The following is a 13,577-nucleotide window of genomic DNA, read 5'->3' as shown; positions in this document are numbered from 1 at the left end:
GCGTTGTGATCTAGTCGTATATGGGCGTTAAAAATGTGACAGGTCGCCACGACATGACGTCATCAACTATTTGCATGTGATAAATGTCTGAGTGGTCTACGTCACTTATCGTTTCATCCATGTACCCTAATTAGGAACTGTGTCCCGCCTGACGTCACTAATTTCACGTCGGTCGTTGACGTCATTCGAATACGTCATTTGAAACAGTACAGTAAGTATAGATTGTATTGATTATTGTATTGTATCATAGACTCTTGTCCTCACTTGTACGTATGCCTAATCATTCACGATACGAACACTATCCTGTGTTCGGATAATCGAGGTTTGACTGTATTGTGACACTTTGTATTCAAATTCAACTACAAGAGTAGTGTGAATTACAATGCTTTTAACATCTCGTCATTCTGTGATTTGGATGTGTGATTCAGTGCTCGTCCTGTAAATGAAAAGTTGTTTGACCCGAAACAATATCATTGGCAATATGCAAACATTGAAATGCTATAGTATTAAAGGAAGATAACAAATGACTTATATCTACCTCAAATACCGATACACAATTGTCAGGTGTTTATTATGATAGTCCAATCAAATAATGCCTTTGGTCAGTTTGGTACGTCTGAGTACATCCAGCCCACATTCTGTGTGTCCCGCACATCCTGATGAGTTCATCCGATTATAGTCGTTTTATCATAGACTCATTTGACACATGTGTGGACGTCACGAACTTACCGCGAGAAATAGACGAATTATGAAAAATAGATTTATTCAATAAACTGAATACAAACATTATATGCTTCAGTTGTTAATTATGTTTTAATCGGATACTCTCAGATCGGTCATATTTCATTTGGAATGGCATACTTTCTAGACAGGATTCTATGAATAGTTATCATTTTTAACAGATGTGTTTGAAATCTGTGTTCTGCCTGCAGGTCGATTTCACTGTACTTATCATAGCGAACACACGTTCGTGCCTTGGCTGCCTAGGGCGTTAGATTATAAACATCTACCAACTTTAACAAGCTGGTTTCTTTCAAGAATATTGCGCTTGAAGTTTGAGAGCAAATGATAAGTAAATGTTTTCAACCAATATGGACAAAAAACATGTAATCTGTAAACAATGTTATTTTACCCTGCATATTCCTAACTAAAATCGCCATTCTTGTCATACAACTGAATGTTCGTTCGACAAGACAATGACATACTCCGCTGATTGTCACGTACAATATTAATAGTGCAATGGCAACATTTTAGTTTACAGTAAATTATAATCCTATTTAGTTCCCAAAGCAAACGTTATTAACAATACACGTGTTCCTCTATATTGTATCTTGTAAAACTACGATTAGTTCTGTACGTGCTATAGGAGACAATGTGACAAACCTGGAACAAACTGTACTAGAGAAGAGTGTCGAACATCTAGTATATTATACAAATCTTCTCACTGTACAATACTTCGACTAAATGTTATAAAAATGGATGCAACTTATACTATGAATTGAATTTCGTTGATATAGTCGCGAGGTGTACTAAATACCGCCAGTGACTCCTCAATTACTTTGGTCGTTGTTTTGTTCCATGTCGATAAAAATTCTAAATATACTTTCTAAATGATGTTTAATGTCGTGTTTAGGCCAAACCTTTATTATCCATTGTTTCGCGAACCCGCCGAATGAACAGGAGCTGAAAATGTAATAAAAATAAAACTTTATTTCAGCGTAATTTCTCGCGCCCGCCGACTTGTAAGTGCAAAAATTGCTAAAAAAAAACTTATTTTTATCTTCATTTTTTCCACCCACCGCATAACAGACCCAAGTTGCATTTTCGTAGGAGTATCATGATTAAAGTACCGAAGTCTCGCGCAGATGAGAACAAGGTTATACATTGAATAACATTTTATTTCATTTCTTCTCTCCGATCAATGATCTCACTTACAATTCTTTGAGAATCACACAAATTTAATAGAAAAAAAGAATTAATTTTATTTTTTTTCGTCCTCCTCAAAAGAATTGCCTTATAAAAAATTGAGAAACAAGGAATAAAAAAAGTCTGGCGTTAGTGGGAATCATGATTTGGATGTGTTGACTGGCTACGTGTTCACATTTTGTTCACAAGTTCACATTTTGTTCACATGAAACTCATATCTCGCACATGCGTGACGCGACGACCACCGCCCTTTAACCATAATGTGCATGTAGTACAGGACCTTATGTCAGGTCATAGTTCACCATCACGATAGTGTGGAGCACGGGGGCACAACTCACGATAAATACCTTCCCATGATCGAACATAGTATTATTACCAGCCGAAGAAAGAATAAAAAAAAACAGAAATAGAAAATATGTATTTTTTACATATATTCTGTAAGATGCCAGGTAAGATATGTATCAGTACACCTCTTACTGTAAAATACTGCTTTCCAAAAATGGATGTATATTAAACATACCAAACAGAATACAGTGTTGCTAACCATTGTTCAGCGTATAGTATTTTTGAAATCTTTGTGTTTATATTTTGGAGAGCTATAATCATACTACCGTCACTATGTGCTATATTTACTTAATGTGAAAAGACATACGTCAGATTTTCGATTTGTGTTTTCTGTTTTTGTTTTGTTTTTGTTTGTGATTATACCGTAGACCTGTAACTCGAATTACACAACATATACCCCGAGGAAAGTTGTGGACATGGCACTATGTGTGATGCCGTGCACTATAAATGTAAACCTGTCTGCCATATATAACAAACCACAGTCGCATTGACATATAGGTCGGGTCTCCTGACAATACAAGGTGTTCAATCATAAGACCTATAATTTGGTTCTATGAAGTTATATGACCAGACGTGATTTTAACACAAATAAGTAGACATCTGACTGACTGAAGATTACCAGTCTGTTATAAAGTGTTCAACTTTGACCCAAGATATATTTGCTTACATAATGCCGAAACAAACCATTAAAAAGTGTTGATTTATTGTCTGTGCTCAATGAGTTCAATGACCTCACAATGAACTTTCGTCGCAAGTATGAGAGATTGTTTTTGGAGAGATGTATGTGTGCTTCTTCTCCGAAACGATCTTATTTAAATTTAGTCGAAATCGCTTTGCTCACCGAATATTAAGATTTCCCTTATAAAGTATGTATATTTCGGACACGAAAAACACGTGTTTACTTCGATAAGCGTTATCAGAGTACAGAGTAATTGATCGAGTTGATATAACATCTGAAATATGCTTGCCGATACTGGCCAGACATAAATGTTTCAAACGGCAACCCGAGACGTCTTCAGTTCAATGTTGCATAGAACTAAAAACTGACTACTAGATGTTGGAAAAATGCAATTCAAGCTGAGTTTCACACAATGTTGTATTTGTGTTTGGTATCATAGCATAACCACAGTTACCATACATAACACCTTCGAATAACTTTGCATAAATAATGCATTTTACATATGCATGGCATCTAACGTGAACGTAGCACAGTGCAGACTCTAATGCTGGGAATGATATGTTAATTAAACTTACTCATAAATTAACATTCCTAATGCCAATATAAGACATTGTAATTATTAAAGATGGGGGCACCGTACTATAATTTCAGAAATGTTTATTATAAATAATGTACTATTTTGGGAACCGTGTGTTATTAATTGTTCCTATGGTAACGGCACCTTCTTGTATCTCAGATTTGTGAATACAGAGTGAAAACTTATAAACTGGCAGGTACTTTAAGTTTTACATATTTTATCAAAATATATACTACTGTCCCATTAAACTATTAATTTAAACACTAAATATCGCCAATCTATAAAATTATGACTAGGTTTCTAAAGAGAATAATATTATTATCGTGAGATTTGTAACAAGCATGAAAATTGTTCCGTTATGTAAAATGCGTTTTGAAACATAATGCTCAAAACGTGTTATTTACTTGTTATATAACTCACTGCCAACACTCACCGCAATGACCTTGATTTGTAAAAACGAAGTAAACTTGAATTCATATGTGTATATGGTAACTCGATGATAAATTTTAATCAGATTTTCATTTTAATATTTAATTTCACTATTCACAGATATTATGATCATATAATGACAATAAAGTAATTAAATTAACATGAAAATGTTTTATATGTTACTATCCTGTTGTACATGAATATGCAAATTAATAGTCATGACAAACGTAAGAGTGATAAAATGACTCACAATTATAAATTATTTGCTTAATGAGTAATATTGATAAAATAATTATTATTATTTTTACTTGTTTAGATATTATTATATATTTTGATCCAAACTCATTTAAATACATCGTGTTTATTGAAACTAAAAAGTATTAAAGTTATATAATTTGCTAAATTATTATATGCAGCGTTGGTGTGCTATACCTGAATAATTTATTTTGTATATGTGCAACCGAGAATCTCAAATTACAACGCAATTCCAATTGTGCTTCAAAGCACGCTCTAAACAACAAACATATACGAAATCCTATGCTTGACATTCGTTTGAACGTAGTGGCAGCATAATGTAATACACCCTTCGGTTTTAGGGGGAGGCGCTCCCCCTTCAGCCCGTAAAAATGACAAATCAATTGACAAACCAAGCCCACCCAGCTCGGGTCAATAGGAGCGCCCCCTTACCGAATTTCTGGACCCGCCAGTGTTATAAGTTCTTATATAACTTGAATAAAGTGAGAAGGTGTAGGTCAGGAAAGCTAGCGATGTTGTTGCTCATTAAACAAATATTAATTTTTTGCATCGAAATTTAATAAATTAAGAAGGCATCTTTAGAGATATCATGCGATTCGACTGATTCGAGCTATATACACGCCTACACGCCCCTTTGTTAATAAACAACTAACAAACGTTGTGTGAAAATTTCACTCAAAATAAACAAGAATTGTGCGAGCTATTTAGATTTGAACTTCCATGGTAAACTGAAAAAATACAAGTGGAGATAATGGCTAATTTGCATAACAATTTTCGACTGTTTGCAAAATATTTTACATTTGATATATGAAACATACTTTTTTATCCCATAATACACCGTTAACTCACAGTCACGTGTTTAAGGAACTACTTGGAGGTTGCGCGAGAGGAAATAACCACGAACAGAGATCTGTCATAATTTACATCGTTTGGAGCACATTTATCATCGGTTTTGGAATACAAAGTATCAGCACGTTTACGATTACAGATGTGATGGATAATGTACTGATATTGACAATTAAATAAGTGTTAAAGACGAGGGACGGAGTTATATTATATGCATCACTCATTTTATAATCTACAATACAGTCTGTACATAGAGAAGGTCGATACGTGATATCACTGATGTTGTGTAACATACATTCTAGTCATATTATACAGTCTGTACATAGAGAATGTTCATACGTGATATCACTGATGTTGTGTAACATGCATTCTAGTCTTATTATACAGTCTGTACATAGAGAAGGTCCATACGTGATATCACTGATGTTGTGTAACATACATTCCAGTCTTATTATACAGTCTGTACATAGAGAAGGTCCATACGTGATATCACTGATGTTGTGTAACATACATTCCAGTCTTATTATACAGTCTGTACATAGAGAAGGTCCATACGTGATATCACTGATGTTGTGTAACATACATTCCAGTCTTATTATACAGTCTGTACATAGAGAAGGTCAATACGTGATATCACTGATGTTGTGTAACATACATTCCAGTCTTATTATACAGTCTGTACATAGAGAAGGTCCATACGTGATATCACTGATGTTGTGTAACATATATTCTAGTCTTATTATACAGTCTGTACATAGAGAAGGTTCATACGTGATATCACTGATGTTGTGTAACATACATTCTAGTCTTATTATACAGTCTGTACATAGAGAAGGTCGATACGTGATATCACTGATGTTGTGTAACATGCATTCTAGTCTTATTATACAGTCTGTACATAGAGAAGGTTCATACGTGATATCATTGATGTTGTGTAACATACATTCTAGTCTTGTACAGTTTGTACATAGAGAAGGTCAATACGTGATATCACTGATGTTGTGTAACATACATTCTAGTCATAGTATACAGTCTGTACATAGAGAAGGTTCATACGTGATATCACTGATGTTGTGTAACATGCATTCTAGTCTTATTATACAGTCTGTACATAGAGAAGGTCGATACGTGATATCACTGATGTTGTGTAACATGCATTCTAGTCTTATTATACAGTCTGTACATAGAGAAGGTCCATACATGATACCACTGATGTTGTGTAACATACATTCCAGTCTTATTATACAGTCTGTACATAGAGAAGGTCCATACGTGATATCACTGATGTTGTGTAACATGCATTCTAGTCTTATTATACAGTCTGTACATAGAGAAGGTCGATACGTGATATAACTGATGTTGTGTAACATACATTCTAGTCTTATTATACAGTCTGTACATAGAGAAGGTCGATACGTGATGCAACTGATGTTGTGTAACATACATTCTAGTCTTATTATACAGTCTGTACACAGAGAAGGTCGATACGTGATATCACTGATGTTGTGTAACATACATTCTAGTCTTATTATACAGTCTGTACATAGAGAAGGTCGATACGTGATATCACTGATGTTGTGTAACATGGATTCTAGTCTTATTATACAGTCTGTACATAGAGAAGGTCAATACGTGATATCACTGATGTTGTGTAACATATATTCTAGTCTTATTATACAGTCTGTACATAGAGAAGGTTCATACGTGATATCACTGATGTTGTGTAACATACATTCTAGTCTTATTATACAGTCTGTACATAGAGAAGGTCGATACGTGATATCACTGATGTTGTGTAACATGCATTCTAGTCTTATTATACAGTCTGTACATAGAGAATGTTCATACGTGATATCACTGATGTTGTGTAACATGCATTCTAGTCTTATTATACAGTCTGTACATGGAGAAGGTCAATACGTGATATCACTGATGTTGTGTAACATACATTCTAGTCTTATTATACAGTCTGTACATAGAGAAGGTCGATACGTGATATCACTGATGTTGTGTAACATGCATTCTAGTCTTATTATACAGTCTGTACATAGAGAAGGTCGATACGTGATATAACTGATGTTGTGTAACATACATTCTAGTCTTATTATACAGTCTGTACATAGAGAAGGGTCCATACATGATATCACTGATGTTGTGTAACATACATTCTAGTCTTATTATACAGTCTGTACATAGAGAAAGTCAATACGTGATATCACTGATGTTGTGTAACATACATTCTAGTCTTATTATACAGTCTGTACATAGAGAAGGTCGATACGTGATATCACTGATGTTGTGTAACATGCATTCTCTTCTTATTATACAGTCTGTACACAGAGAAGGTGAATACGTGATATCAATGATGTTGTGTAACATGCATTCTAGTCTTGTACAGTCTGTACATAGAGAAGGTCAATACGTGATATCACTGATGTTGTGTAACATACATTCTAGTCTTATTATACAGTCTGTACATAGAGAAGGTCCATACATGATATCACTGATGTTGTGTAACATACATTCTAGTCTTATTATACAGTCTGTACATAGAGAAGGTCGATACGTGATATCACTGATGTTGTGTAACATGCATTCTAGTCTTATTATACAGTCTGTACATAGAGAAGGTTCATACGTGATATCATTGATGTTGTGTAACATACATTCTAGTCTTGTACAGTTTGTACATAGAGAAGGTCAATACGTGATATCACTGATGTTGTGTAACATACATTCTAGTCATATTATACAGTCTGTACATAGAGAAGGTTCATACGTGATATCACTGATGTTGTGTAACATGCATTCTAGTCTTATTATACAGTCTGTACATAGAGAAGGTCGATACGTGATATCACTGATGTTGTGTAACATGCATTCTAGTCTTATTATACAGTCTGTACATAGAGAAGGTCCATACATGATATCACTGATGTTGTGTAACATACATTCCAGTCTTATTATACAGTCTGTACATAGAGAAGGTCCATACGTGATATCACTGATGTTGTGTAACATGCATTCTAGTCTTATTATACAGTCTGTACATAGAGAAGGTCGATACGTGATATAACTGATGTTGTGTAACATACATTCTAGTCTTATTATACAGTCTGTACATAGAGAAGGTCGATACGTGATACAACTGATGTTGTGTAACATACATTCTAGTCTTATTATACAGTCTGTACACAGAGAAGGTCGATACGTGATATCACTGATGTTGTGTAACATACATTCTAGTCTTATTATACAGTCTGTACATAGAGAAGGTCGATACGTGATATCACTGATGTTGTGTAACATGGATTCTAGTCTTATTATACAGTCTGTACATAGAGAAGGTCAATACGTGATGTTGTGTAACATGCATTCTAGTCTTATTATCGTCCACAGCTCAGATTGAATGGAATTTGTGTTTTGAACAGTCCTATTAATGTCGTATTAAAAAAATTAACACCAAACTGCCTTTGAAATTGTTTTTTTAATAGCACGTCGAATGCAAAAGCTTATTGAAATAGTTTAATAGTGCAATGGAAATTTTGAAGTGATTACAAACGTCCTAATATCGTAACATTTGGCCTTGTCCCCACAGGGATTTGACCTGCCCTTATTTTTGTAGTGTCTGTATTACAAGCACGGTTGTCAAATTGAGCAACCGATTCTCGAAAAAAATGTTTGCCTACAGTCATATTGTGTAACATAGCTCAACGCAATAGGGGAGAATATGTTATATATTCTGAGCACGTTTTCGCTTTGTTGTTTCCGATGAATACCATATGTCCGTTTATTATCTTAGTACAAGCAAAGTACAAATAATGTACATTATGAGTTCTGATCAGATATTGACCTAAGTCTCGCGTGAAATAGATACAGTTTGTGTGTTTTAGAGTCACGCATAGAGTGAAGTACAGCTGTGAACGGTAGGTTATTTCACCAACGTATAGAGGTTCAATCTGATTTAAATTAGATTTTATATTGTTTATTTTAATTACCCTTTTTTCAATTATCTCCTTAATTGTTCATTTTTTTGTAATTTTCTGATCGAGAAAGATCAGAACAACTCCCATAAAATATCATGTATCGCAAACTTCAATAACCAATCAGAGAAGGCTTTGGCCGTGGCTGGACTTCGAAGCTAATTCATAAATGGCAAAGGCGATCTCTGATTAGTTGAATAGTCCAGTTATTTTAGATCTGACAAACGAGAACATCTATGCCCGGTGGCCGAGGGGAAGACGTGTAGTGGCATGAAGCTAGGCGATTAGGTGCCGTACGCGAGCGCCGGTTCAGTCACGCACACAGTACGTGTTTACTATAATTAGACATAGTCTTTACCTTGCCGTTTATTCGGTGTTATTTGCTTACTTTACTTCCTATGTCGACAGCAACTATGAGTTTAAAATTATTTATCAGTACTTATTCACTGTTGCAATGCTGTACCATTACTTTCACCATCCTACTACAGCCAGATCTGAAGGCCTTTGCTCTGCGACAGTGTTGCCAGATCCAGTCAGTCAGTCAGACAGTCAGTTCACCGAACCACTTCAACGAATGATCACACGCTGACTGGATCTGGCAACACTGTCGCAGTGACGTTTCACATGCCAGTGATATCCGTAATGCAATTAACAGCTGTGTGTGCCATGCTCTCATTCAGAGATCGTGGGCATAACATATCCTCACAAGAGCTTGTATAACTGATTTGTTGAGCGATACCGTGCACCAAATGTATATGGTCGTGAATGGCGACTAACAACTTACAGTTACCCATAATTATTCAGATGTTCCCCTTTCAAAAATAATTGACTTTTACGAGAGAGTCCCTGTTTGTTATGCATCGCACTTCTGATATCCGTAACAATACTACACGGGTAATCTGTTTGTTATGCATCGCACTTCTGATACCCGTAACAATACTACACGGGTAATCTGTTTGTTATGCATCGCACTCCTGATACCCGTAACAATACTACACGGGTAATCTGTTTGTTATGCATCGCACTCCTGATACCCGTAACAATACTACACGGGTAATCTGTTTGTTATGCATCGCACTTCTGATACCCGTAACAATACTACACGGGTAATCTGTTTGTTATGCATCGCACTTCTGATACCCGTAACAATACTACACGGGTAATCTGTTTGTTATGCATCGCACTTCTGATACCCGTAACAATACTACACGGGTAATCTGTTTGTTATGCATCGTACTTCTGATACCCGTAACAATACTATACGGGTAATCTGTTTGTTATGCATCGCACTTCTGATACCCGTAACAATACTATACGGGTAATCTGTTTGTTATGCATCGCACTTCTGATACCCGTAACAATACTACACGGGTAATCTGTTTGTTATGCATCGCACTTCTGATACCCGTAACAATACTACACGGGTAATCTGTTTGTTATGCATCGCACTTCTGATACCCGTAACAATACTATACGGGTAATCTGTTTGTTATGCATCGCACTCCTGATACCCGTAACAATACTACACGGGTAATCTGTTTGTTATGCATCGCACTTCTGATACCCGTAACAATACTACACGGGTAATCTGTTTGTTATGCATCGCACTTCTGATACCCGTAACAATACTACACGGGTAATCTGTTTGTTATGCATCGCACTTCTGATACCCGTAACAATACTACACGGGTAATCTGTTTGTTATGCATCGCACTTCTGATACCCGTAACAATACTACACGGGTAATCTGTTTGCTATGCATCGTACTTCTGATACCCGTAACAATACTATACGGGTAATCTGTTTGTTATGCATCGCACTTCTGATACCCGTAACAATACTATACGGGTAATCTGTTTGTTATGCATCGCACTTCTGATACCCGTAACAATACTACACGGGTAATCTGTTTGTTATGCATCGCACTTCTGATACCCGTAACAATACTACACGGGTAATCTGTTACAATAATACTGGATAACTGTAAGGATACAATCCTACGTTAAACTAGAAGGGACTTCCAGGCCACTAACCACATATGCAAAACACTTTACTAACACCTCTAACCTATTAAATTGACCCCCTATATCGTTGTCTGAAGAACAAGCCACTTGAAAATTCATCCATAAATTGTTGATCTGGAAATGATTTTGTTTGATACTGCCTTAAATTATCATAATTATGATAGATGATGGCCACCCAGCTCTGCTACACGTATTATCGATTTAATTCCAGGATTTGGTTTCAAAAACAAAATATAATTGCAATTTGCTCATAAAAAAACTTGACGTGGCAACCAATGGCAGTAATTGGATAAAATACATCTTAGGAAGAAGAGGTTCCTATGTAGTAATGATGAGAAGCCGTATTTAGTGTTTGTAGGTTGCTGCTAGGCGACGCGAGTTTCTGAAGCCGGAAGTAATGTTGGTATTTAGCAGCGCCCAGATGGATTATACATCACTGTCTTCTTTAGGTCAGTTGGAAACCTGATCAATTGACAGTAGAGTTTGAGATATGAGACGAAGATAATAGGTCGCTACGTCACAGCTACCGTGCACATCAAGTTTAACACTCTGCCTGGATATCACTTTTGATGAGTTTCTCAAAATAGTGAAAGTCATTATTTGGCTTCATTGAGAATAGGTGCTTCCGACGAAGTTGCTGGACACAGATACGCGGTGAAAATCGTGCATGCTGAATCCCCCGTCAGCGTTGGATCATTCCCAGTAATTCGTGAATGTGTGCGAAAACTTTTTCTGGTGCCGTGGAATAACTCAGAATTGGGTAAAGGAACAGAACGGTAACAGTTACTCTAGATGACATGATGTAGACATCATCAAATTCTAAAGTCTCCAAAAGTCGTCGTCGGAGCCGATATAAACATGGCATTTATGATAATGGAAATGGTAATACTCGGTACTTTAATGTCGACCATGCTTCTAGTGACAACTCTTGGTAACTTGCTCGTAATTTTAGCTTTTATTACAGACAAACCAATACGCACAGTTAGTAACTTTTACTTATTAAACTTAGCGATTGCTGACTTGTTGATCGGTTGTTTCTGCATTCCAGTGTATATACCGTACATTCTTACCGGACGATGGACGGCTGGCAGACCACTGTGTGTGGTGTGGCTTGTTGTGGATTACGTGGTGTGTACAGCATCCACGTTGAACATTATGCTGATTAGCTGGGACCGTTACATGCTGGTAACTCGTGGTCTCGGTCACCAGGGATCCCAAACCACTAAGAAGGGCGTTATTCGAATGGTAATGGTTTGGATGTTAGCATTCCTTCTCTATGGACCAGCTATAATATTCTGGGAATATATCGCCGGTGAACGCGTGGTACCGGACGATCAGTGTTATGTTGAATTTTACGACAATTTTCCTTTCAAATTGACGGCAGCAATTATGGAGTTCCTGACACCGCTCATCAGTATCTCTTATTTCAACCTGAGTATATATCTCAATATTAGATGGCGGTCAAGAGGCGGATTCCTGAACAGTGAAAAACAGACCAATTGTTTTAGTTTGTGTCGATCCGCTAAAATTAGTCCCGCACAACGACAATCGGGTAGCAATGTGCATCCAAGTACCATTTCTCACCACTCGGCTCTCTCACGCGACAAAAAAACTGCCAAGTCCCTTGCTATATTGGTAGGTGTTTTCTCTCTATGTTGGACACTGTACACGTTTCTATCTTTGATTATTTCATTGTGTCAAGACTGTGTGAATTCCACGCTCTATGAAATATCATTTTGGTTACTTTGGTTGAACTCTACACTGAACCCATTTATTTACCAATGGTGCCATAAACGTTTCCAGTACGTTTTTCGTAGAATTCTCTGTTCTTGGCAAAAACTCAGGGGAAGGAACATCGAAAATGCTTCTTCGGATAACTCAAATTAAACAATGAAATCGGAGATGGACTTACTTTACTCATTATGCATGTTATTACACTGTGTATTGCAGGTATCCTATTTTGTTATATGTGACATCGGGTATTTTATGTACTAATCTGTGTCAATGATTAATTACGACCTTGTTGTCAAATCGTTGTCAAGAAAATAATTTAATTTGTTACACTGCTATACCAATAGACTGCAGTGAGTGGTTCGCCTGACATCTTTCAAATCATTATTTGTAACTGACATAATTGAAAAAAAAAAACTCAATTACACATAGTGAAATGTACATGTAGCTTTATTGTGTTCAAACGGTAAATTAAACTATTATTTAAAATTTATTTGTTTTCTACGATGCAAATATTGTATTACGTGAAACATTTATATGTAAGCGTCAGATACGGGATACACTTCAGTTAAATTTTTAAAATATAGTTCAGTTACCGAATTCCCGCGTAATTGCCATGACAATTTTAGTTTCCACTATTGATTGACCTTGTAGCAGCGTGTCAGCCAGAAGTTAAACAGTTTGAGTCATTCAATAGGAAGTTTAATAATCATGTATTTCGTACGTGTTCGCGGTGAAAGTCTTTTATATGTCGGCAACATACAATGTTCAAATACCGTGAG

General features: G+C 36.2%; 1 protein-coding gene across 1 annotated transcript; it reads left to right on the top strand.

The window, feature by feature from the left end:
* The first annotated feature begins 11,839 nt into the window (after window positions 1-11,839).
* Window positions 11,840-13,226, top strand: LOC100367303 (histamine H3 receptor-like). Its single transcript, XM_085500728.1, has one exon. The coding sequence runs from the start codon at window positions 11,923-11,925 to the stop codon at window positions 12,949-12,951; it is 1,029 nt and encodes a 342-aa protein (XP_085356854.1). The 5' UTR covers window positions 11,840-11,922; the 3' UTR covers window positions 12,952-13,226.
* Window positions 13,227-13,577: the final 351 nt, after the last annotated feature.

This window comes from Saccoglossus kowalevskii, chromosome 6, assembly GCF_978046115.1.
Source record: "Saccoglossus kowalevskii chromosome 6, keSacKowa6.1, whole genome shotgun sequence".
Classification (NCBI taxonomy): Eukaryota; Metazoa; Hemichordata; class Enteropneusta; family Harrimaniidae; genus Saccoglossus; species Saccoglossus kowalevskii.
This window is presented reverse-complemented; position numbering and strand designations above follow the sequence as displayed.